The 26,762-nt window shown below is 41.2% G+C and overlaps 1 protein-coding gene across 1 annotated transcript in view; it reads left to right on the top strand.

Moving 5' to 3' along the window:
• Positions 1–26,762, top strand: part of MTR (5-methyltetrahydrofolate-homocysteine methyltransferase) — a 123,070-nt gene that overhangs the window by 69,464 nt on the left and 26,844 nt on the right. Inside the window, exons 19-24 of the mRNA XM_055147501.1 lie at positions 1,167–1,256; positions 3,429–3,581; positions 7,987–8,094; positions 9,533–9,633; positions 17,686–17,753; positions 18,670–18,790. Coding sequence (XP_055003476.1) covers positions 1,167–1,256; positions 3,429–3,581; positions 7,987–8,094; positions 9,533–9,633; positions 17,686–17,753; positions 18,670–18,790 — 641 coding nt within the window. The remainder of the gene's footprint in view (positions 1–1,166; positions 1,257–3,428; positions 3,582–7,986; positions 8,095–9,532; positions 9,634–17,685; positions 17,754–18,669; positions 18,791–26,762) is intronic.

Here is a 26,762-nt window from a genome sequence, read left to right as displayed (position 1 = left end):
AAAATGCAGTTGGGTGGAGAAAGATACTGAAAGGTATTAGCATTAGGACTCGGTGATGGGTTGGGTGTGAGGAATTTATGGAGACTCAAGAGTAATGCTTAGATTTCTGGTTTGGGTAACTGGTATCACCCACTGAAGTAGACAAAGATGTATCATTCCCCAAATGAACCATGATTTATTGTATTTTGCTGAAGCTCTTTGGAAGTCTGTTCAGCACTCCCGTCTGCAAGGCTCACTCTTTCAAATTCCCTGTCTACTTTGTTATCCTCTTCTAGTCCATAATGTTTCCTGGTTCTGCCCTGAGCACATGCTTCTTGCAACTTACCTTTTTCTTATATTTTCCACTTCCCTTATTGTAGGTCGGGGTTCTTGAGGCCACACACTAATAAGATACTTATTAGTACAAGATACTCTCCAGGATGATGTCTGATTTCTTTTCATCACAGCCTCTGTACACATGGTGATGGGCAGTGATGACTCTTGTGTTAAGCTCTAAAGCCCATTAGATGTGGCTCAGTTTCTCACAAAACCATAGAAATCTTTTGTCCTAAGTTTTATATTTTATAAAAGAACGAAAAAAAATATGGAAACTTGGGGGCTGGAGTGATAGCACAGCGGGTAGGGCATTTGCCTTGCATGCGGCCGACCCGGGTTTGATTCCCAGCATCCCATATGGTCCCCCAGCACCGCCAGGAGTAATTCCTGAGTGTAGAGCCAGGAGTAACCCCTGTGCATTGCTGGGTGTGACCCAAAAAGCAAAAAAAAAAAAAAAAAAAGAAAGAATATGGAAACTTACTCTATTCCTTTCCTGAACACTCAAATCTTTCTCTCTCTATCTCTCTCTCTCTCTCTCCCTCCCTCCCTCTCTCTCTCTCTCTCTCTCTCTCTCTCTCTCTCTCTCCCCCCCCCCTCTCGCTCTCTCTCTCTCAAAGAACATTTGTTGAAATCCTAGTTCTTGCTGATTGATCTTCTAGGAACTGAACATAGAAAAGAAGAATAGGGGTTTCTCGTGTGTGTGTGTGTGTGTGTGTGTGTGCGCGCGCGCGCATGTGCATGTGCATGTGTTTTGTTAATGTTGTTGTTTTTGATGCCAAATGATCAGTAAGGACCTATTATTAACTTTTATTATTAAGACCTATTAACTTTTCATCCTAATTTTAATTCAGACTCATGGCAAAGGAGGCAAGAAAGTCATGCAGACTGATGAGTGGAGGAACAGCTCCATTGAAGACCGCCTTGAGTATGCCCTTGTGAAGGTGAGCATGGGGAACACAGAGTGGGGACTGGATGCTCAGAGGCTTATATGGTATCATTGATGAAGGCTGGTGCTGACAACAGTTGGCGAAGAAGAGTCTTTAAACCACCCACCCCTCTGGGTGATTTTGTCCCCGACTCATTTCTGTTAAAGCCACTGGGTGTGGATGAAGTGGCCAGGGGCAAGAGGGGGCAGGCTATTTAAAATTTGATGGTACAAAGAGCTGACACTCAGGTCATAGAATTATTCAGCTTGAAATGTTTGTAGTGCCAATGCTGAGAAACGCCCTAAGACCAAATTGTGTCAATCAACGAAGCAAGTTCTAGCTCTTCTGAAAACTGTGATGTTAGGCAAGATAAACAGTGTTATAGCTTCAGTTTCCTCATTTGTGAATCTGGAGAATTCCAGTGGGGGGATTTTTGAGGGAGGGGGGCTCTAGAATTTTAACATTGTGGATCTTTTGAGATTCACAGTATTTGAAGTTATGGCACTAGACAGCCAAGGATTGTTGAACTAGGGATGCTGGAGGTTTCGAAGTGGATCAGTGAAGGTCATGTGAGTTAAGAGAGAGTTACAATGAGAAAATAGATTGATTTCACAGAAAATATATATGTAATGTGTTAATCACTAGAATAAGAAATAAACTGTAGTATAAGTTTGAGTTTTATGTTATAGCACTATGTCTGTGGCTGACTTTTACTGAATACTTTGTATTGGGGATAGCTACTAGGTACTTTACATGTAGTGTTTAATATGTTATTTAATCCCCAGAATAACCATAGGAAGTAGGCACTGCATATTTTAATTTAGGAAACTCAGATTTAATAATTAGCTGTGGAGCCAGGATTTGAACTCAAAATCTGTTTCAAAATCCCCTACTTTTAAATTTGTTAAAAATTTAATCACTATGATTAACAACATACTCTTAATAATAGGGTTTCATGCATACATTCCAACACCACAGCATCCACCAGATTGTTCACTTCCCTCCACCATTATCTCGACCCCCCTACTCCCAAAACCCACCACCTACTACCTGTTTCCCTGCCAGGGTAATCATCTCAGTTCTGTAGACCAGATCTCAGACTCCGGTGCTGTTGGCCCTTTGTTACTCCCTTGCTATGCTTCTTTATATCCCGCCTATGGAAGAAATAATTTTCTTTTCTTTTTATTTTTATTAGTGAATCACCATGAGGTGCAGTTACGTGACATACTTACAAACTTTAGTGTTTGCATTTCAGTCATACATTGATCGGTTACCCATCCCTCCACCAGTGCCCATTCTCCACTACCAATGATCTCAGTATCCCTCCCGCCCCCCCCCCCCTCCTCTCCTCACCCCGCCTCTGTAGTAGGGCATTCCCTTTTGTTTTCTCTCTCTCCTTTTGGGTATTGTGGTTTGCAGTAGAGGTATTGCGTGGCTATCCTGTTCAGTCTATAGTCTATTTTCGGCAGCTCCCAACCCAAGCGGGTCTTCCCAGCACCCTTTACTTGGTGTTCCCTTCTCTGTCTGAGCTGGCTTTTCCTCCAGCATGTGAGGCCGGCTTCCAAGCCATAGGGCAAACCTCCTGGTCCTTATCTCTACTATTCTTGGGTGTTAGACTCCTATTCTGTTACTGTATATTCCACAGATGAGTGCAATCTTGAAAGAGATCATTTTCTATCTATTTCTCTCCAAGCTGACTTCACTTAGCATGAATCCCGCTATTCCATTCATGTAGAGGCAAATCGCAGCATTTCATCTTTATTCATAGCCGAGTAGTATTCCACTGTATATATGTATTAAACTTTATTTATCCAGTCTTCTGTTCATGGACACTTGGCTTATTTCCAGGATTTGACTATTATGAACAGTGTTGCACTGCACATAGGGTGCAAATATCTTTCCTAAATAGAGTTTTTGGCACCTTGGTACAGATTCCCAAAGCTAAGTCATATGAAAGCTCAATTCTTAATTTTTTGGCAAGTGTTGAAAAAGACTGAACCAGTTGACAGTCTCACCAATGGTGGATGAGGAGAATTCCTTTTGTCCACATCCATGTCAGTACTCAAACATTCCCTCCCCCCTACCACACACACACACACACACACACACACATTTTCCGCATTTCCATGATTCATATTGTTGGGTGTTTATACTCAAACAGAATTTTTATTTGATTTATTTTTGTAGGGCATTGAAAAACATATTATTGAGGATACAGAGGAAGCCAGGTTAAAACACGAAAAGTATCCCCGGCCTCTGAACATAATTGAAGGACCACTGATGAATGGCATGAAAATTGTTGGCGATCTCTTTGGAGCTGGAAAAATGTTCCTACCTCAGGTTTGTGAAGATGGATGGAAATTTTTACAATTGAAGAAAATGGTATTGTCTCAATGTTTTCAGTTTGATAAGTGCTCCGGGGCATTGGCATTTACTCAATCTTTCAAAATATTTAAGAGTAATTTAAGAGTAACTGCTAACCTAAGCTGCAGGTAAGCAGTCATCTATACTTTTGTTTTTATTTTCCTTTTATTCAACTAAAATTGGTTTGCAAGAGTGTAAACATTTATGTTTTACGGGCAGAGTTTTAGCATACCATGTCCATCACCAGAGTATCAGTATCCCACCATTGCCCTCTACTGGACCCTGCCCGATTACCACCTTTCTTTGGTAACCTCAGATGTGTGGTCAGAGTTGTCTTCATTGGGCATTGTCTCTTACCTTGCTTTGTTTCTTTATATACCACATATGAGTGAGATCATCTGTTATTTGTCTATATCTATCTATCTATCTATCTATCTATCTATATATATAGATAGATAGATATTCTAAGTCTTTTATGAGTTATCTCTGTGCATGGTGCAATATACAGGTCTAATTTCATTCTTTTTCATATAGTTATCCAGTTTTCTCTTCACCACTTCTTTTTTGGGGTTAGTGATTTTTTTTTTTAATTGAACCACCATGTGGAAAGTTACAAAGCATTCAGGCTTAAGTCTCAGTTATACAATGATCGAACACCCATCCCCTCACCAGTGCACATATTCTACCACCAAGAACCCCAGTATACCGCCACTCCCACCCCGCACCCCACCCCGCCTGTGTAGCTCATAATTTTCACTTCACTTTCTCTTTACTTTGATTACATTCAATATTTCCACAAAAAACTCACTATTATTGTTTGGAGTTTCCCCCCCAAAATCAGATCTGCTGAAAAGGAAGCATTTGATAATTTGTTTTCCATTTCTGAGAATGAAGAGATATGAGGCTTTGGATTTCTGTATTTTAGTATTTTAATAACTAAGTCCAGGGAAATTTCTGCCAGAAATTGCATCATTGCAAGCTCGTACCTCTCTTTAGTGGTCCTTATAAGATGGCGGTCACCAAACTTTTCCCCCAGGCATCACCATTTTTGGGGGGAACCTCCCAAGCAGCGCTCAGGAGCTGGGGGCTGCTCCTAGCTATACTTGGACAGCCTGAGGATGCTCCAGCCTGAGGATGCAGAGTGCCAGGGACCATCAAGGCCACCTTGGAGGTACTTGGGTAATGAACATGTGCTGGAGTTTGAACTTGGTTCCTATACATCCTGATCACTGGGATAAGTCTTTAGCTCCTCGTCACCAATAACTAAAGAGACTTATCTCTTCTTCAGTTTATAATCTTAACTACTTTTGTCGCAAATTAACTATCCACATATATAGACATTTTTAGCTGGTTTTTCAGTTCTGTTTCCTCATCTGAAATGTCTACTTTGTTGCAATGCCACACTGTTTGATTACGAGAATGTCATAGTATAATATAGTTTATTTATTTATAGGGCTTTTCTTGGGAGCTTTTTTGCTGTTCTTAGGACGTAACTCCTGGCTCTGTGCTCAGGGATCTCTCCTGACAGCATGGGGAACCATCTGGAGTGCTGGGGATCGAACCTGGGTTTGCCATATGAAAGATAAGTGTCCCACCTAGTATACAGTTTCTCTAGGTCCCTCTGCATCTGCTGATTTGTCCATATGAGTTTTATCTTTCCTCTTGTTGATGTGGTCTATCACGTGAATTTATTTGCATATGATGAACTGTTCTTTCATTCCTAGAATGAATCTCACTAATCATGATGTATATCGATACTTTTAAGTTATTACTGAATTTGGTTTACTAAGATTTTGTTGAGCATGTTTGTATCTGTATTTATCTTGGATATTAATCTGTAGTTATCTTTCACTAGTACTCACCAGTAAAACCATCTAAACCTGGGTTTGTTTTGGGACAGACTTTTAATTATTCTTTCAATTTCCTGACTTGTAATTGGCTACTTAGGTGTTCTGTTTTCTCCTGTTTCAAGATTGGATGATTTTAAATATTTTTCTATTTCTTCTTAGTTCCCTGATTTAGTGGCATAGAGTTGCTCAGAATAGTCACATAATTTTTTATATTTCTGTGGTATCTTTAATAACTTTCTTTTCATTTCTGATCCTGTTTACTAGGGGTATTCTATCTTTTTTTTATGAGCAAAGCTAAGAATTTTTCTTGTTGCTTGTCCTTTGAAGGAGCCAGCTCTTGGTTTTTATTTTCTCTTCCATGCATTTTTCCCCATTGATTTCTACTCTGATTTTTATTCTTTTTTTTAATTTGTTATTGAAGATCTGTGAGATAGATCATTGCAAAGCTGTTCATGATTTTTTTTAATGAATTCCTGTGAGATACAGTTACAGATATACAAGCTTTTGTGATTACTTTTTAGTCATACAATGATCGAGTACCCATCCCTCCATCAGTGCCCATTCTCCAACCACCAATGTTCCCAAGTATTCCTCCCGCCACCCCCATCCCTTCCTATCCCCTGCCTCTGTGGCAGGCACATTCAGCTCTGGGGTATGGACATGACTGCCAAAGCTTCCGGAAATACAGGGAGGTGGGGGGAGGTAACCCATCCCTTTCCCAAGAAAGCTTGGAGATTTCAGTCACAAAAATGGCATACCCAGATTTTCAGCAGATTATATCTCAGTGAGGTCTTTCCTGAGATGGTGGAGTCCAGTGGTAGAGACGGCAGTGATATTAGATTGTGGGAGCAAGGGGCTGCCATGGTCTCTGCTTGGGCAACACCAGGCCGAACCGCCCCTTCCTCCAATTTACCCCAGTCTGTTCAACCGTGCACAGGTCTGAGATTAACTGTGACTTTTGATTTCTTTGAGATTTATTTATGTGTCTTTGAAGCAAAGCCGATAAATGAGCATGTATAGCAGAGCCAGAGAAGGTTTGTGGGTGTGGCTCCCACATACTAACTTTTGAGTGTTTAATTTCTCAGGAGACTTGGTCCTGAGTTTTTTGGGTCCAGCCAGAGGCACAGCGGCAGTTTTGGGATATCAGAAAGCCTGAAGTCACCATCAGGCTGCTGATGCACTCACCCCATGGGTACAGGTTGACCTGCTGGCAGCACCACGCTCTCAATATTCTTTTATTGCTTATCTATTCATTTGCCCATCCTTTCCTAGTTTTTTTAAATTTTTTATTTTATGCTTTTTTTTAAACTTTTTATTAAATCACCATGTGGAAAGTCACAAAGTTCTCAGGTTTATGTCTCAGTTATACAATATTCAAACACCCATCCCTTCACCAGTGCCCATAGTCCACCACCAAAAACCCCAGTATACCCCCCGCCCCCTCCCCCTACCCCCTACTGTATAACTAATGAATTTCACTTCATTTTCTCTTTACCTTGATTGCATTCTATATTTCAACACAAAACTCACTATAGTTGTTGGAGTTTCCACCCAAGAGAGACAGACCTACTACCAAGGAAGCATTTGATAATTAGTTTTCCATTGCTGGGAATGAAGAGATGTGTAGCCCCACTGCTACAAGTACATAACTCTTCTTTTTTTTTTCCTTTTTCCCTTTCCCTTTTTTTTTTCCACCCTCATCCCCCATCCCGCGCCTCATAGTATGGTGTACGCCACGCCGCAACGGCCGGTGTGGGGCTTTTGCTTAGTTCACAGTCCAGAGAGGTGGCTGCTACATTAATAACCTTCAATATTTCAACAAAAACTTACTGTTATTATTTGGAGTTTCCCCCCCTAGTCAGACCTGTTCAAAAGGAACCGTTTCACATAGCTGACAATTATAGATGTTAAGCTGCGTCCACGCAGTTTTGGATTTCTGTATAAAGTCCAGGGAAAATTCTACCAGAAATTGCATATCCCAGTTCGCAGTCCCAGTGCATTGTTATTAGAAGCTGCGCTGGATGCCCGAAAGTGTTAGGTCTCTGGAATCAAAGTCTTTAGGCGCAGAGGGTCCGCTTCCCGCTCAGCAGCTCTGAATTTATCTGTATTTTATGCTGTTTTATTTTATTTTATTCTATTTTGTTTTTTGCACCATACCTGGCTATTGTTAGGGCTTATTTCTGATGCTGTGCTGAGGAGTCACAATTATTCCTTGTGTTGCTTCTTCTCAAAAGAGGTATCCTGAGATCAAAGCATGATTTCTGTACTTTCTTTTGTTTTTGGAACCACACCCTGTAGTACTGAAGGTGGGAGGTGTCTACTCTAATTTTAGTGCTCAGGTATCCCTCCCAGAGGTTCTAGAAATTGAGCCTTGGCCTCCCACAAATGTACTAGCCCTCTGTGTGGATCTCTTCCCAACCCCAAAGCACATATCTTCATTTGTGTTAAGATTTTATATATAGCTGTTAGATCGTTCAGGTTGTTTGGTTAAAATACCTGACTCTTCACCCACTCCCGCTCAACCCGCCCAGGTTATAAAGTCAGCTCGAGTCATGAAGAAGGCTGTTGGCCACCTTATTCCCTTTATGGAGAAAGAAAGAGAAGAAATGAAAGTGCTTACTGGTGCAGTCGAAGAAGAGGCAAGTCATTTCGTCTAGTCCGGGGGATTCTGTGAAGGGCTAACCTTGGAGTTACTTCCTGGGCTGGGAGTAGGACGGGACTTGTCTATGTTTGTTGTGGAAGATAAATAGAGAAATTATTCAACTCAACCAAGTATCAGAATACCCAAGGATTTGCCTTTGCACTTGTCTTCATGACATTTTTATGTGTTCATGATTTTCCCAGTAAACCCATAATTTCAAGACAAAACCAGTTCATTCAATTTCAATTGTATACCAGTCACTTTGCTAGATTCTGTAGCTACAAAGATCAGCCCCTGCCCTTGAGTAAGTGAGTCATGTATGGTTTTGGGAAACCTCTTAAATTAATATTCTGTATACTGGTAATGTCCTTGGCACCACTTCCAGATTCAATTTCTTTCTTGTTGGCTACACCACATAGTGAATCATTGTGCATTTGACCTTATTTAGTTCCATATGAAGCTCAGTCTGCTTTGGCCCCTGATTCTGAAATCTTAAATTGATTGATTTCATGAATTGCTCAGACAGATGTAGTACTCATAAAAATCCCATGTGCTGTTGATGCCTTTGTCTTTCTGTCCCCCTCCCACCCTGAACCCCACACTGACCTCTTGTGGAGGAAGAGGTAAGTCTGACAATGCATGAGAGGCCAGCACTGTTGAAAAAATTCGAATAACCCAGTGTCCCTCTGCATTGTGCTATTGTAACTGCTTGGATTCTCATGAAAATGTGCGGTTTGCCAGCTGCGCTCTCCCCCCGGCCCCCCGCCCCGCCACACACACACACTGACTGCTAACAGTAAACTTCTGTCAGCTGGATTTGAAAAGGGTCTTCAACTATCAGTTTTTTTTTTTTTTTTAATTTGAGCTTAAGCTGTTCTTATAGCCTAATTCTCCCTTTCGAAGAACCTAGCAAGCTATGGCAAGCTACCGAGAGTTTCCTGCTTGCATGGGAGAGCCTGGCAAGCTCCCTGTGGTGTATTCATATGCCAAAACTAGTAACAATGATGGGTGTTATTCCCCTGACCCTAAAAGAGCCTCCAATGTGGCACTGTTGGGAAGGACGAGTAAAGAGAGGCTGCTAAAATCTCAGGGCTAGGACGAATGGAGACGGTACTGAGACTGCTCGAGAAAATTGACAATTAACGGGATGATGATTATGATGATGATGATGATGAAGAAGAAGCTGTTCTTTGAGGTGATGTACCCATGATTTTGATGGGAAAACCCTGAGCTTATTAACTAAGTAGTCTCTTTCGAACACTTTCATTTCTGCCTTAAAGAGCACTTGATCGAACCTCCGCATCAGTTTTTGAAGTTGATCTTGATTGTGTTAAGTTGATTTTCTGTGTTGACATCTGGCTGGCTCTGGAGACCGAGGGGATGTATTCTAAAATGCCTGAACAACTCTTCGCTCTTCACTTTGGCTTACTCCCTAGAACCCTTACCAAGGCACTATCGTGTTGGCTACCGTTAAGGGTGATGTGCATGACATTGGTAAAAACATAGTCGGAGTGGTCCTCGGCTGCAATAATTTTAGGTAAGTTAAAACTCATCTTTTCCAATCCATCGTTCTCTTATTTTATTTATTTATTTATTTTTGGGGGGTGGGAGGTAGGTGGGCACACCCACTGTTTCTCAGGGCTTTCTCCTCCTGGCTCTGTGTTCAGGAAACTCTTCTGGCAGGGTTCGGGGAACCACATGGGATGCAGGAACCTGGGTAGGCTGTGGGCAAGGCACATGCCCTACCTGCTGTCCTGTGCTCCTGCCCCTCTCTTATTTTAAATTAAAAGCATCAGCAGGCTCATTCCTAATTGCTGGGAGAGGTAGGGTATGAAGTGAATTTTAGAGATTTCTCCAAATTTTTTTTTCTTTAGTACATTTTTTTATTTTCTACAAGAACATATCTTTTCAAATAAGGTAAATTTGTAGCTACTTAATCTGTGTTGTGTTTGAAAGGACAGGAAGTAGCAAAAATAATTCAAGTAGTATTAAAATAGCCTATAGACTTATAGAGAATGTATATTGGGCCAGGCATCCTATTTATTCATTGGGCTCCTCTCCCTAGTCAGTAGCATAGAAACGTACCTCCTTTACTTTTGATAACTGGTATATATTAGAGCTGAGATCTTGCATGATATTGGTTAAATGGAAGGTTTATTTTTTTCTTAAGCATGGTGGTATGGTTACACCTTATAGGGTGCAGGGATCGGGTTGGCAAGTGCCCTACCCACTGTAGTCTTGCTCCAGTCCTAATTGGAGTTTTGTAAGAAACTTTGACTCTCTGGTTCTTTGCCTTACTTAGATCAGGACCATGGATGCTTCTAGGTAATGATAAAACTGGTTTGTGGAATTTTTTTTGGTGGGTGGAAAACCACACCCAGCAGTCCTCATAGCTTACTCTTGGCTCAGGGATCACTCCTGGCAGGCTTGGGGGAACATCTGGGGTGTCGGGGATCCAACTGGGGTCAGGTTGTCTGCAAGGCAAGCTCTCTACCCCTGTACAAAAACAACAACAACAGAAACGCTTTCTGATGTAGCTCATTGTTCGGGAGTAAATAATCAGCACAAAGGCATTTCTGTGTAAGAGCTAATGACCTACAGTAAGTGTGCATTTTGGTTAGATTTCAGCATATTATTTGTAATAAGAGCCTAATATTACTAATGTCTTCTCTGGTCCATGTCCAACCAAAAATCCTTTTGAGTCATAGATTTCTTTCCAATGTCAAGTTACGAGAAACTTAACCATAGTCATAAGCTGTTCCCCCTTAGAGTTGTGTCAGCTAACTACTGCCCCTTCAGTCCACTCCCTACTCTCATCACTATCCATTATCCATCTCTTCATTCAAGTGTAACTGCAAATCTTTCCAGGAGACTAGACGATGGAAGTGCAGTGTGAGGATGGCAGCTGTTTGACTTCCAACTCACTGTCAAAAGTTTAACATTCTCACCTAGTCCTGGAAATGAAGAAAGTGGTTTTGGAGTATATATTGTTTTTACAAAGAGAAATATCTTTGGAGATATGATACAGTAGGGACTATAATGGGATGTAACTTATATGTATTTGAATACACTCTTCTCTAAAATCTGTGACATCTGCTTTTATCTCTTCTTTCCAAATCTGTTGTTGGTTTCTGTTTGCCTTTATCACAATTTGTTAACTGTATTTCAACTTCTAAATGTTTTAGATCATCTGCTATGTACCAAACATTGTGCTAGGGGCTCCAAAGCAAGTGAGTTGACTTTTCTCCAAGAAGCTTGCTGTTTCACATACTAAATATACAGATAAACATTCAACTGTGGTAATGGGACGGAATCTCGTTTAAAAAATTGCTTGTAGCTAACGTCTTCAAAACAATTCTTGAGATAACTATTGCCATGTGTTTATCATTTTTCATTTCCATCGATGGATGAGTAGCTGAGAGAATCATACGAGGAATGTGTTTTCCTCTAGTTAGTAAAGACATTTTCAGAGGCCAGGAAGAACCATGGCATTTCTCCAAGGCGCTACTGGAATTGAATGTCAACACTTGTGAAAGCTTGCTTATTAAACCTGAGGCTTCCCTGCAGCACATCCAGTTCCATTCTCTTGTGCATAGAAGGTCAGCTTACCTCTGCTGGTTAGTCTAGCTGGAGAAACTTCCTGTTGAAACTTTTTGCAGAAATGTCAGTGAATGTGCAAATTCCTGATCAGGCCAGGCATACCAAAAGCAATAGTGCCTGAGTCTGTGGCACATAGACTTTGGAATTAATGGGTTTAATTTTATGCTGTCATCTAGACAAGTGTTCTGGAGATCTGCCCTATGTAGTTAAATGTATATGCTTGGGCTGAGTGTCAGTGTTCCAGGCTGGGTGCTATGGTAAATCATCTAGCCAGCAAGTGAGTTCAAAGCTGAAATGATAATACAGCAGGTAAAGCATTTGCCTTGCAGCTGCTGACCCAGGTTTGATCCCTGGCATCCCATATAGTCCACTGAGCCATCAGGAGTGATTCCTGAGCACAGGGCCAGGAGTAAGCCCTGAGTGCCCTTGGGTATGCCTCAAAAAAACCCACAAAAAAATAGAAAATGTGTTAATATAGTAGATTTTATGGTGTAATCCAGTTTTTACCAATTAGAGAATTTAATTAATCTAGGGATAGGTCCTATAAAAGTCTACTAATATCTACCATTTGTTTACTATGAAATTTGTATAACTGATTTTTTTCAGGTGGTGCTGGTGACTGAACCCAGGGCTTGACATGTGCAAGGCATATACTCTACCACTGAGCCACATCCTCAACCCCTAATCTTTATTTTTCCTTCCCCCCAAACCCAATTTTTCTTTCATCCTTTTACTTTTTTAAGTTGTTGATTGTATTTTTGATCTAGCTTTCATAATTGTTTGCCTCATAAGAAAAGCAATAGAAAAATGTAGTCTTGGAGAATTGAAGTGATTTCTTCATGGACTCCTAGATAGCAAGGACAGACCATGTTCATGATTTCTCTGCAAGTCAGGACTAAGTCCTGTCTCAGATTACCTTCCAGTCTTCATTCTCGAGCCAGAGAGGTAAGGCTCTTGTCTTTCATGTGGCTGATCTCGATTCAGTCCCCAGCGCTGCAAATGGTTCTGCCCAGAACCACCAGGTGTCACTCCTGACAGCAAAGCTAGGAATTCCCTGAACACCTCCAGGTGTGACCCAAATCTCCCAAATAAACAAGCCAAAACAATGTTTATTTCAGTTACAAAGTTAACTGTAATATCTAGGATTAATATTCTAAATAAATTCCTTGTGTAAAAATAATTTGGAATATTAACAAATTTTTTTCATTTGATTGATTTTTTTTGTATTTAAAACATTTTGTGGGAACCATAAGGATCACATCCAGCAATGCTGGGGCTGTCGGCTCACTGGGAATTAAGTCCAAGGTCATACCCCTGCGTAGCTTCTTCCTCTACCACCTGTGACATATCCCTGACCCCTCAAAAACATTTTGATCAGACATTTGATGATATAAAAGTTGAATTTATGTGCACTTTTTCTTAATGTGTGTACTTTTCAATAATAATTGTCTGAGAACACAAGTGTGAGCATTTCTAATTTAACAAAAATCCACTGTATAATTATGTAAATAAAAACAAGCTGGATCAACAGGACTTTAAAAAGTTACAGTCAGTAGTCAGTATTTTTTTTAATAATTTATTTATTTTTAATTAGAGAATCACCGTGAGGGTACAGTTACAGATTTATACACTTTTGTGCTTATACTTCCCTCATACAAAGTTCGGGAACCCATTCCTTCACCAGTGCCCATTCTCCACCACCCGTAAACCCAGCGTCCCTCCCACCCTCCCCAATCCCATCTCCCCCCCAGTAGTCAGTATTTTTATTTATTTATTTATTTATTTATTTTTTTGGTTTTTGGGTCACACCTGGCGATGCACAGGGGTTACTCCTGGCTCTGCACTCAGGAATCACTCCTGGCGGTGCTCAGGGGACCATATGGGATGCTGGGATTTGAACCCAGGTCGGCCGTGTGCAAGGCAAACGCCCTACCCGCTATGCTATCACTCCAGCCCCAGTAGTTAGTATTTTTAAAAATATGGATCTTCTGAAACAGATAATGAGGCATATGTATATTTTAATCAGTGATTTATACACACATATTACACATATGATATATACATATATACACACAATATACATCTTATCTAGTAAGGGCAGAAGTAGGCATTTATGACTGAAAATGAAATATTTTGAAAACTGTATTAGAGGGTTCAGCCAAGAAAAGAAAATGAAGTACTGCAAATTCTCAAGCATTGGTTTCAATATTACAGGTTTTCAACTTACGTGTATAGTTTTCTAGTGTTGCTGAGATATAAATGATCCATAGCTATGTGTAAGTTTAAGGTCATGTGTGTTGACCTGATACATTTTTTACTATAGTATTATTACTATCTTAGCATTAGCTCCATCGGTCACATAATTCTTTTTTTCATGTTGAGAACATACAAGAACTACTCTTAGCACTTTCAGGAATATAATACAGTATTTTTAATTGTTCTCAAGTGCTGAGTATATTAGATCCCCATAAACTACTCATCTTTTGTTTTGTATTGGGACCACATCTGCCAGTACTCGACTTATTCCTAGCTCTGTGCTCAGCAGCTGGTGGGGCTCAGGGAATCCTGTCGGGTGCCGGGGATAGAACCTGTGTCAGTCACATCCTGACAAGCACCTTATCCCCTGTTCTATATTTTCCAGCATCAATTACTCATCTTTTAACTGAAAAATTTGTGCTCCTCAGGAAACAAATTCTACTTCCTCAGCCCCTCAGTCTCTGTAACCATCAACTTTCTTTGACTTTTGGCAGCTTTAGATTTCATGTATCAATAACATCATGCAGTGATAAACTACAGTGTATATCACACAGTGATATTGTGCTGCAATCCCACATAACAACGATGCCATAATTTGCCTTTATATATTTGATTTTATTTCAATTTCAAGATGTGGCGTGTGTCCTTGATTCCCTAGGATCTTGTTAAATGTCAGACCTGATTAAACTAGGTCTGGACATGAAGCTCTGCCTTTCTGAGGTGCTCCCAGGTAATGCTGGTGCTGTAGCTGGTACATCTGTGATAATGAGGCCCTAGGACCAGCCAATCCTGTCATCCAGTCTTAGCCAAACTTTCGACTTTAAATCTCAACTGATATGTTGCCAAGAACCAAGATTATCTCTAGAATGACACTCTCATCTGAACTCCTCTTATCTAATTGACTACTGGAGAGGTCCATTTGGAAAACTACAGAAATCTCAAACTTAATCTTTTGAAACTTGAAGTAATGCCCTCATCATATGGACACCTCCCCTGCCCTTCCTGTTTTCATAAGTAGCTACTCAATTTCTTGCTTTTTTTAGACCTAAAGCCCCTTGAGCCGTCGATTCCTCACCTCTCTCATTCCCCACATGCAATCCATGTTAACTCCTGTTCTGCTCTCAGTTTTCCAGAATCTGAGCACAGCACAAAGTGTTCACGGTGAGCTAAAAGCCTTATCGGCGGTTGCCTGAGTTTTTGCAGCAGCCTAGCTAGTCTTCCTCCAGTTAAACAAATGATTCAGTTTTAACAGAATGATTCTTCCTTTGTGGTTTAAACCTTTCAATGACTTCCCTTAACTCTAGAAAACCCCAAATTACTTCCCATGGTCATAACCTTGGAGCATTTTAAAAATACCCATGCTTGAAAACCAGCCCTCGTTAATTAAATCACCATCTCTGGAGAAGAGAGTCACTCGCGCTTCCTTGTGTGTGTTTAACTTTGGGTCAGCACAGCTCAGCTGGTGATTCTTATTTTTTTTAATTTTCCCTTTTTGGGTCACACCCAGCGATGCACAGGGGTTACTCCTGGCTCATGCACTCGGGAATAACTCTTGGCGGTGCTTGGAGGACCATATGGGATGCTGGGATTCGAACCTGGGTTGCCCGCATGCAAGGCAAATGCCCTACCCGCTGTGCTATTGCTCCAGCCTCGTCAGCTGGTGATTCTTATGTGCAGTGTAGACTCCCTTGCTGACCTCATTGCATGCAACATTCTCCTTCCTCTGTTTTTGTCCAGCCACTGGGTCTTTTTGTTCTGCCCCGGTTATGGCGAGCACACATGGAAGTTGTTCCTGAAAGAAACCTTGCTTAAAGATTGAGAATGTGATGATTCTTGCCTCATAGAGCATTTTTATAATAAAAACAATTTAAACTTATCCTTGAAATGTAAGCCTTTCTGTGTTACTCTTATAGCTCCATGCTGTTTCACTTATTTTGGGAGGGGGTGTTGTGTCACACCCAGTAGTGTTCAGGGATTGGCCCCCTCTCTGCTCAGGAGTGACGCCTGGCAGTGTGCAGCAGACCATATGTGTGGGGGGATTTGAACAGGGCCAGCTTGGGTGCAAGGCGAATGCCTTACTGATTGCAGTGTACCTTGCCCCTTGCTTTGTTTCGTAGGCAAATTTATATTTAGTCAGAGTTTAACAAAAGTTAAGCTCGTGACTGCACATTTTCAACATGCGCACCGAAACCGTCCCCAAATGTGAATAGTTCTGTCTCACTCCTGCTACCACTTGCAGTGCCACATTTGCACAAAAGTCCTGCGTTTGTTTTTTTATACTGAGTTTGTACTACCAGAGTATACCAATATAGTGAGTGTTGTCTCAAAATTGTCTTCTTTCTTATGTATATATGCCATATGTACTTCTGTATTTGAAAAAGAAAAATGAGAAATTGAAAAATGCAACAATATAAGCGGAGTATGTAATGAGAAACAAGTCTTCCTGCCGCTTGGGCTAGCATGTTGATTACTGATGTATGTAATAACGTTGCCCATTGATTTTATTGAAATACTATTCCAATTTTAAGAATTATGTTATTATAAGACAAGTAAATATGCATTCTGTAACTTTTAAAAACATCTTTCAAACAAAACTCATAAGTATGTAAATGCTGAGGTGCTGTGTAAAAGTGGTTTGGGTGCAACTCTAGGATAGAATAGAACATGTAGAAAATTTATTAGGGTATACGTTTCTATTTTCTCTGAGTTTCTGAAACTTTTGTTTGATTTTGGGCCATGAGGCCAGAATGACAGACAGTATAGCAGGTAGGATGTTTGGCTTGCACATGGTTCACCTGGGTTCAATCCCCGGCATCGCATATGGTCTCCCGAGCACCAACAGGAGTGATTCCTGACTACAGAGCCAGGAGTAAACCCTGAGCATCACCAGGTGTGACTCAAAAAGCCAAAAAAAAAAAAAAAGAGGAAAAAAAGTATTCAGGCCACTTTCAGCAGTGCTCAGGGCTTATTCCTGGCTCTGTGCTCAGGGATCACTCCTGGTGGGCTGGGGAACCATGTGGTATGCCGGGGATCAAACCTGGGTCATTAGCATGCAAGGCAAGCGCCCTGGCAGTGCTGTCTCCTTGTGAGATGAACTGCCTGTCCCCAGTGTGCTGGGCCCTATGCTACCCTCCTGCGTTTGCTCATCTCAGCATTTCTTTTTGTCTCACTCTTTCCTGGTGAACTGCTCCCTGATTCATTCTCCCTCTCCCTTGACCAAAAACAGCAACAGATTGGGGCCGGATTAAGGCACTTGCCTTCCACACGGCTGTTAAGGTTAAGGTGCTTGCCTTCCACATGGCTGGCCCAGGTTTAATCCCTGGCACCCCATATGGTCCCCCGAGCCCACCAGGAATGACCCTTGAGTGCAGAGCCAGGAGCAAGCCGTGAGTACTGGGTGTGGAGGGTGTGGCTCCAAAACAACAACAACTTCATCCCAAGCGAAAGGCAACCTATTCAGAAGTCATCTGAAAGACTGCTTTAAATGAATTCATGCTCTATGAATTATATATGAGTGGAGCTGCTTCCAGAGACGCAGCATTATTCCTGGTATATGGTAGGTACCTAACCAATGGTAGTGCTACTGTGATGGTTGATACTTAGTGAGCATTTTAGGGTGATTTCAGTTTACACGAGAGCAATGTCTAATGGAAAATTACAAATGTTCATTTCATTTTTTTTTGTTTCTTGTGGGTTCTCTTTATTTTTCTTATGTCTCGTTTCTGTGTTCCAGAGTTATTGATCTAGGCGTGATGACTCCCTGTGATAAGATACTGAAAGCTGCTCTTGACCATAAAGCAGGTACAATGGCGCTTCTGTCCCTAACTCTCTTCCCACCACTGTGATCTGTGATCTGTCGAAGCCCCTGTGGGACCCCTGGGTCCGTAAGCATCAGCTCTGATATACGGGCTGATGTAATTGCACTTTATAATGGGGCGAAAGGGTGAAGAAGTATCTGTAGAACTCCAGCTATTAAAGTGAGAAAAGGGAACTGGCTTCTTATGAGAGAATAATGTTGTGTTAGATTTCTTTTCCCCTCTGTGTGTAGTTTTTAAATTCCTTAAGACACTGATATTTTCTAATCTGGAGCTCTTGAACCAACAGCCTATTCTCTTACATGACTTTTCCAAAGTGTGGCAAATACATTATTGCAATTTAAAATTAGTTAATGATACTTAGTGCTGGGCTGGAGAGATGATACTTCAAAGGGCTGAGTGCATCTTTGCATGCTGGAGACCCATGTTTGATCCCTGGCAGGGTACTACGTGATCCCCTGAGCACCAGCAGGAGGGAGTGACCCCCACAGCACCGAGCCAGGCATAGCTCATGAAAAGAAAACATTCACTATCAAAAGCATCAGTAAATTGAAATGATGTCTTAAAATTAAAAAATTGGTGACCTTGAGTTTTGTGTTCTCTACTAACAGTTTAAAATTGAATATCATAGGGCTGGAGTGGTAGTCCAGCGGGTAGAGCGTTTGCCTTGCATGCGGCTGACCCGGGTTCGATCCCCGGTATCCCATATGGCCCATCCCATATGGTCTCCCGAGCTCCACCAGGAGTAATTCCTGAGTTCAGACCCAGGAATAACCCCGAGGCATTGCTGGGTGTGACCCAAAAAGCCAATAAAATTGAGTCTCCACACTTCGCCTCTTTTTCTCTCTTCCTTCTCTTTGTCCTGACTGTTTTCTCTCTCTCTTTTTTTTTTTTAATACTAGACATAATTGGCCTGTCAGGGCTCATCACTCCTTCCCTTGATGAAATGATTTTTGTTGCCAAGGAAATGGAGAGATTAGCTATAAAGATTCCATTATTGATTGGAGGAGCAACCACTTCCAGGTAAGTCAAGCAAATGAATCTTGAGTTTCACTTTATATTCACTTAAATGCTAGCATGCAAATACTGTGATAAAATCAGAGTTGTTTTTTCTTTCTTTCTTGTGCTTAGTCCATTGCCTCCTTATTTTATCAACACTTGAATTTTTCCCTCACTTCAGTTGAACATCTGTGAAGCAAGCTGAAGGAAACACATTGTGTTCTGCCCACCTTTTTCATTTGGGGTGGGATTTCCTTGGATTTGCAATCATCTTTTCCTGACCCTCTTCCCTCCCATTCAGTTTTGAAGATCCCTAACAAACACTTACTTCTTCCTGTTGAAATCAAACTGAGTGGACAATCTCTATTTTTGGGGGCACAATGACATTGCTTAAACATTTGCCTCTTCTTTAGCTTGAAGCAGATGTGTTACTAAATTATTACAGGTTCCTTCTGAAACTTGGCTTTTGTAACAGTTGAGGCACAAAAGTCAATGAAGTTAGGATGAACTGAAAGGTCGATCACCCCAGGATGTTGTTTTGTAAAATGGGGGATCTTTCGTAAAGTAAGCTAAGAAATTGAGAGAGGAGAAATTTCTATTTAGTGACATAAGCATTATTCAGATTATGAAGAGTTTTTCTTGGGTCATGGTGACAATCATATTTGGTGAGGTACATCAACTATAGGTATTAGACTTGATGACAGTTTTCTTCTTCTAGTTTTATTGAGAAATAGTTGATAAATATCTCATGGTAGTTTGATTTACGTATATTATAATGGTAAAAGTTTATAGTAAATTCAACTAACATCCATCTTCTCATAGATAGAAGAAAATAGAATAGAAAAATGTACTCCTTGCCATGAGAATTCTTGGTATTTACCTTTTGTTTTTGTTTTATTTTTGGAGGGGCCATACCTGGCTTAGGTTATACTCCTGGCTCTGCACTTAGGAGTTACTCAGAGAACCATAGGTGGTGCTGGGGATTGAACCTGGGTTGGTTGCGTGCAAGGCAAGCGCCCTACCCACTGACTATCTCTCTGGTCCCATAGAGTTTACTCTTCATTGCTCTCTATCCCTAGTCCAGTTCTTAGTTTTGACCACCTTCATCCAGTGCTTCCTCCCTCCACTCTGTGCCTCTTGTAGCCTGGCCACAAGTCCATTTTTTCTTATCTTCATGTATCTGACTTACTTCACTTAATGTAATACTCATTGTTGAAAATAATAGATTTTTCATGCATTGCTGCTTCTTGACTGAATATTGGATTATACATCATCTTTGTTCATCATCCACTGATGAACCTTTATTATTCAACATATCAATATGTTGACCTTGGTAAATAATGCTACTCTGAACATGTGGCTGCAGATATGATTTGTGTGTTTTATTTTGAGGCCACATTCAGTAGTGCTCAGGGATCACTCCCTGAGCTCTTGGGTCCATATAGGATGCTGGGGATTGAAGTGGGGTCAGCTGCATGCAAGGCAAACACCTTACTCACTGTACTATTGCTCCATCTCTCCTCTTGTGATTTTCATTTGTTTTCCCTAGACTAATATTTTGAGTATCTTTTCATGCACCTAATTACATATCAGGTGAATGAAAGATACATTTATTTTGTATATCCTCTTGGGAAAAATGTTCATTCAGTTCTTTTGCTTATTGTTAAACTGAGTCACTATTATTTTTGTTGTTAATGAATTGTATCAATTTGTTCATGTATTTCAAATATTAACTCCTTATCAGACATCTGATTTTCAAATATTTTTTTTATTCCAGATTATTATTCTTTCACTGTTTGGATATTTTGTATGTAATAGGCAGTCATTTTTGGTTTGATGCAGTCCCAGTTGCTCATTTTTTACTTTCTTTTTTTTTTTTTTTTTTTTGCTTTTTGGGTCACACCTGGCTATGCACAGGGGTTACTCCTGGCTCTGCACTCAGGAATTACCCCTGGCGGTGCTCAGGGGACCATATGGGATGCTGGGATTCGAACCCGGGTTGGCCGCGTGCAAGGCAAACGCCCTACCCGCTGTGCTATCACTCCAGCCCCCTCATTTTTTACTTTCTTGATTGTGTTTTTGGTGTCATGCAATAAATCATTGCCCAAACCCATATCTGACAAATTCCTTATGCTCCATGTAGTTTACTTTGTAATAATGCCCAGATGGAGTATTGGACTTCATGGTTTCATAAGCATATTATTTTTTTTCCTGATATAAAAAAAAGTATAATATGGATCTGGTCAAAGGTATTCCATGTTTTTTTTTTTTTTTAATCCTACAAACAAATGTATGTTAGGCCACTTGACTTAATCAAGATTCCCAGAGACCCAACTTGATAGGATGTGTGTTTTTGGATAGATAAACATCCCTTTTTTTTCTTGGATATTAATTGATTTGAAGAGACTCATACAGTCTGGAGGACAATCTGTGTCACTCATAGTCTGCTGATCTCAATGTTAATTTCATCCTAAAAAAATTGCTGCTCAGAAGTATGTAGATTGGTATTTGACCCAGAACTGGGTACTAGGGCCTAGCCAAATTGACTCATAAAATTAGGCACAATCAGATCCCAGAGTAGTACATTGCTTATGTACCTGGCCCAGCTTCAACTCCCAGCACCAGCACCCTGAGCATCACCAGCTAAGGCATTGGAGGACCCTGAGCACCGCTAGGGGTGGCCCAGGAGGCCCCCAACATCATTGGATGACCCGGGCATCCTTGGCACCTAGGGTTCAAGGGAGCAGCAGTGAATCCTCAGCCTCTTGTATCGAACCATTGACCTAGTTGACTGAGCATTAGGTGGGACCTCCAAACCTCTCAAGCTTGGGTGGCCATCCCCCCTGAACATGGTCCTATTTATAATCTCAATGGTTCTTCTTGAGTGGGTTGTAGGAGGCTCCCAGTTGGTGTTCAGAAAACCTGGGAACTGCTCCCTGCAATTCCGTGGTGCTGATTGGGCTCTGAGGTATTTTGGGCCGTCATGGCCACCCCAGTGGAGTTTGGGGGACCTCCATGGATATGCTCAGCAATAACTTGGGGGCTGTGAGGGATCAGGTGAGTCCAGGGATCAAACTGGAGTCCTACTAATTCATATTTTAAATTGGATGTTCTGCCTTTTTTTTCCTGATTTCTAGACATTATTACACAGTCCTTTATCGGAAAGCTATTTTGCGAATGGGTCTTCCCATCAGTCTTAGATTTCTTTTTTTTGTCTCAAAGGATTTTTGATAAAGTTCTTAATTTTTTTAATAAAATCTAATTCTTTAGTCTTTTTCGTTGGGATGTTGCTCTCTTTATTTTTAGAATTTTTTTTTGCTTTTCTTTTGTGGGGGGTCACACCTGGCAATGCAGAGGGGTTGCTTCTGGCTCTGCACTCAGGAATCACCCCTGGCGGTGCTCAGAGGACCATATGGGATGCTGGGAATTGAACCCGGGTTAGCCGTGTCCAAGGCAAACGCCCTGTCCACTGTACTATTACTCCAGCCCCTATTTTTAGAATTTTTTATTGAGTCACCACGAATTACAAAGTTAATACTGATTGAGTTGCAGGTATACAGTGTTCTAGTACCAGTTCCTTCACCAGTGTCTATTTCCCTTCACTAAGACCCAGTTTCCATCCCACCATCCTGCCTGCCTCTGTGGAAAGAACTTTTTCTTTTCTTTTAGGCTCTGTAGTTTATAATACTGTTACTAATAGGGTATATCATGTGTATTACTTTAGTGGCACCATCCTTGTCCTATTCCCCACCGGTGGTCTGCTTCCTAACGAAGTCCAGTTGTCATGTATCTTTCTGAAACTGTAAGAAAACCTGACAGTGATAGAATATTTGCCTTACGCATGGTCTACCCGGGTTTGATCCTTGATACCCCACATGTTTCTCTGAGCCTGCCAGGAGTGATCCTTGAATGCAGAGCCAGGATAAAGTCCTGAGCACTGCTGGGTGCAGCCCCAAAACCAAAAAAAAAAAAAAAAAGAAAAGAAAGAATAAAGAAAAAAAATCATGTCCTCTTGGAAGAGTCAGGTTTGCTAGAAAGTATTCAGGAATTCAATACTTGGGAACCCTTGTTATTACCCTCTACAAACCTATCGAGTGCTCTGTAGAGACTCAGTTCTTTCCTCTAGCTGAATTTCGGCAGATGGCGATTCAAGACGTCTAAGTTATCATGAAAATAGGCCCTTGGAGAAGGGGAACTTCCTGTGTTTTCTAGACCTCAAGTGGTCTGCATTGTGGTCTGCATTAACAACTTCCTCAACTTTCTCAAAATGGGGTGAAAGGTTGTCTACTGAATGGATCCTTGGAGAGCTTGAAAGAGTTGTATGGATCCGGGGACACAGAGGTGTTGAAATGTGCTTAGTGTTCCATTGTGTCTGTAACTATAAGAAAGTGGGAAACTGAATATTCTCCTGCCTGTAATACAGATGGTTTGGGTATCACAGACTTGAAATTACTCTAATAGAAATCTGGTCCTGGCGACTGGAGTGCTTCTCAAGGGCAGGAGTCTGGCAGTTAGCTCTCAATTTTTTACTGGTTGAAAGCCAATGACTAAACTCTGGATTTTTCAATCATCTTTTGTGTGATTTAACTTGGATAATTAAACAGGAAACCACGTTGCTCAAAACTAGTAGAATGTTTCAGAGGTTCCCCCCCCCTCTTTTAATTGCTAGGAAGTAAGTTGCTCATTACATAACGGATATAATTTTCTTCTTTGCATTGACCACAGGAAAGCTTAAAAACTCTGACCTATATATATGATTTCATGGAATGAATTTTATATGCTAACCTCACTTCTGATTACAATCTTAATTTTCTAGTTTTTATTTTGGCCTCTTATCTTTCTCATCTAATTTAATTTTTGGTCATGCTGCATTTTTAAGAACACTAATTCTGGGATAGGATATGACATGACATTAGTGTTTGGAGTCCTTATTCTCTTATCAAAGTGTTAAAAAGACATCTGAGGTTATCGTTATTCTTCACATTTGGCAAGTACAGGAAGCAACTACTAAATTCTTAAGTGCTGGTGAGTGACTTAGCTGAAGTGGATTTTAGATTCAGCTATGCCCTCTAGCCCTTTGTTCTTGGTTTAGAATTTCTATTTTCTTTTAAAGTAGGACCCATACATAGCTTTGCTTAGAACTTACTCCTGTTTTTGTGCTCAGATTCACTCCTGGCATTGCTCAGGAGACCATGTGTAGCAGGGATTGAGCACAGGTTGACCTCTTAAAAATCAAGTACCTTATCTCTCGAGCCCCTGTTCTTTGTATACAGGAAGGGACTTGTTTTACATCTTTTCAGACTTGAAGAAGTGTTCCTCCAGGGACCTGAGGCATAGTATAGAAGCAAAGGTATTTGCCTTGCATGCAGCTGACACCAGTTTTTTAAATTTTATTTTCATAAGGTTGTTCACATTAATTGATTACATTCAATATTTCAACACCAATCCCACCACAATTACACCTTCCCAGCACCATTATTTCAAATTATCCCACCACCACTCAAGCCTGCCTGCCACAGGCAGATGCTAGATAATTTATTTTCTATTGCTTGTTATGAATATCATGAGATGTCGTGTGGCCACTTTTGTGGCTGCGTGGAATTCTAAAATTGCGTAAAGAATCGGGGTCCAGAGACCTCTCTGCAGTGAGCTAAATCATTCCGAGATTTATTTGTGTGTCTCTGGATCAAGGCCATTAATGTGCTTCAATGGCACCGGGAGGCAGTTCTTGGGCAACTAACACCAGTTTGCTCTCCAGCACCCTTTAAGGATTCCCAGTTACTTTCAGGTGCACAGGCCAGGGGCAAGCTCTGTATACAGCTGGGAGTAGTCCCAAAACAAAAACAAACAACAACAACACTGTATCACTTAATCACTGTCATCCCATTGCTCAGATTTGCTCGGAAGGCCACCAGTAACGTCTCCATTTTGAGACTTATTGTTACTGTTTTTGGCATACTAAATACACCACAGGTAGCTTGCCAGGCTCTGCTGTGCGGGCAAGATACTCTCATTAGCTTACCAGGCTCTTCGAGAGAGGCGAAGAAATCGAACCCGAGTCGGCCACATGTAACGTGAGCGCCTTACCCGCTGTGCTATTGCTCCAGCCCGCAACAACAACAAAATATTTTTTTTCAGCCGGAGACGGCTGCACAAATGGGAGAAAGTGAATTTGGTGTAAAGATTATTCTATAAGAAAGCCAAGAGTACTCTCAATGGCTGAGTAAGCTCAACTGTTATGTCTACACTCAACCAGCTTTGTCAATTTGTATTGGAAAGAAAGACTGTATACTTTTATTTTATTTTATTTTATTTTATTTTTGCTTTTTGGGTCACACCCGGCGATACACAGGGGTTACTCCTGGCTTTGCACTCAGGAATTACTCCTGGCTGTACTCAGGGGACCATATAGTATGCTGGGATTCGAACCCGGATTGGCCACATGCAAGGCAAATGCCCTACCCGCTATGCTATCGCTCCAGCCCCTATTGTTATTTTTTAAGTTGTGGGATCCATCCATATCTTCTCAGCATCTTTGTTCAAAAGATCATCAAAGAGAGTGGTTAGAATTGCACAGAGAACCAACAATGCTTAAGAAAAAAATTTATTGATTAAAATAACTTAAACTGGTTCTCTTTAAGAGGACTGTCATTTAAGTCACACAAGACTTAAACATAAAATTTTTTTTTTTTTAATTTGCTTTTGAAAGTCACACCCTTTGGTGCTCAGGACTTACTTGTGGCTTTACACCAAGAGATTATTCCTGGTGAGCTTGGGGGATCATAGCACAATACCCTCTGTGCTATTTCTCCAGCCATCCAAAAATAAAATTCCTTGAGCTGCGGTGATAGCTCAAAGGAGAGGCATATATGTTTTGTATATGGGAAACTTGGGTTTGATCCCTGATGTGGCTGGGCACTGTTGGAAGCAGCCCTGAGTCAGGAACATCCTTCAGGCACTCTTGTGTGTGACCCCTCAAGGAAACGATACACATACGCTAGGACGAGCCTCACCCATGAGTGAATCCGCAGAGAAAAACAGGTATTTGGGACTTGTGACTGAAAGTGAGAATGGGTGACCTTCCCCCATCTCCCCCTATTTCCGGCAGCTTGACAGTCACCCCCGACAAGGCTGCCGCCATATAATCTCATTAATGGTCATGATCCAGAGACTCAATATAAATCTCTCGGAAGAAAGCACAGAACGATACCCCGTAGCAATGCCGTCAGACCCTGTGCCAGACTGTTCCATTCAGGGCGATTGGAGGAGGCAGGTGAGGCCCCTCTCCACCCCAACAGAGCCAGCCCCAGCAACCAAAAATCCCCAGAACTCAACGGCCGCCATGCTCACGGCCACTCTCCACATGCTCAGATGAGCCTCACCGAGAAGTGAATCTATCCCTGGATATCTTGTACTTTACACCATCGGTATACCAAGAGTAGCGCACCAGATTTGATGGGGTTCAAAGTAGAAGGCAGCCAATCTTAGGGGAAATATATTTATACAGATATAAACATAAGCACACAAGGCTCAACCTTTAACAACATGTTACTAATCTCTTATAGAAAGGCTTAATGACTCCTGGGTGAAATACAACAGTCTTCACACACTTTCCTCTGACAGATCTTTTTTGGATCATTTTAGCAGATTATTCATAACAAGCAATATAAAATAAATTATTTTGGTTCTGCTTTGAGGGCAGGGTTTGGGGTTCAGGGTGGAAATATGGTGGTAGTAAGGTGTCATGATGGTGGGGTTGGTGTTTAAATATTAAATGTAACCAAATATTGTGAACAATTTTATAAAAAATATTTTTAAAATGATATATATGCATATAGGGTGTTTGCCTTGCACACAGCTGACCCGGGTTCAATTCCTCCATCCCCTTGGAGAGCCTGACAAGCTACCAAGAGTATCCCGCCTGCCCGGCAGAGCCTGGCAAGCTCCCCGTGGCGTATTCGACATGCCAAAAACAGTAACAACAAGTCTCACAATG

Source organism: Sorex araneus, chromosome 9 (genome assembly GCF_027595985.1).
Source record: "Sorex araneus isolate mSorAra2 chromosome 9, mSorAra2.pri, whole genome shotgun sequence".
NCBI lineage: Eukaryota > Metazoa > Chordata > Mammalia > Eulipotyphla > Soricidae > Sorex > Sorex araneus.
The sequence above is the reverse complement of the archived record's forward strand: the minus strand, read 5'-3'. Positions and strand labels throughout refer to the sequence as shown.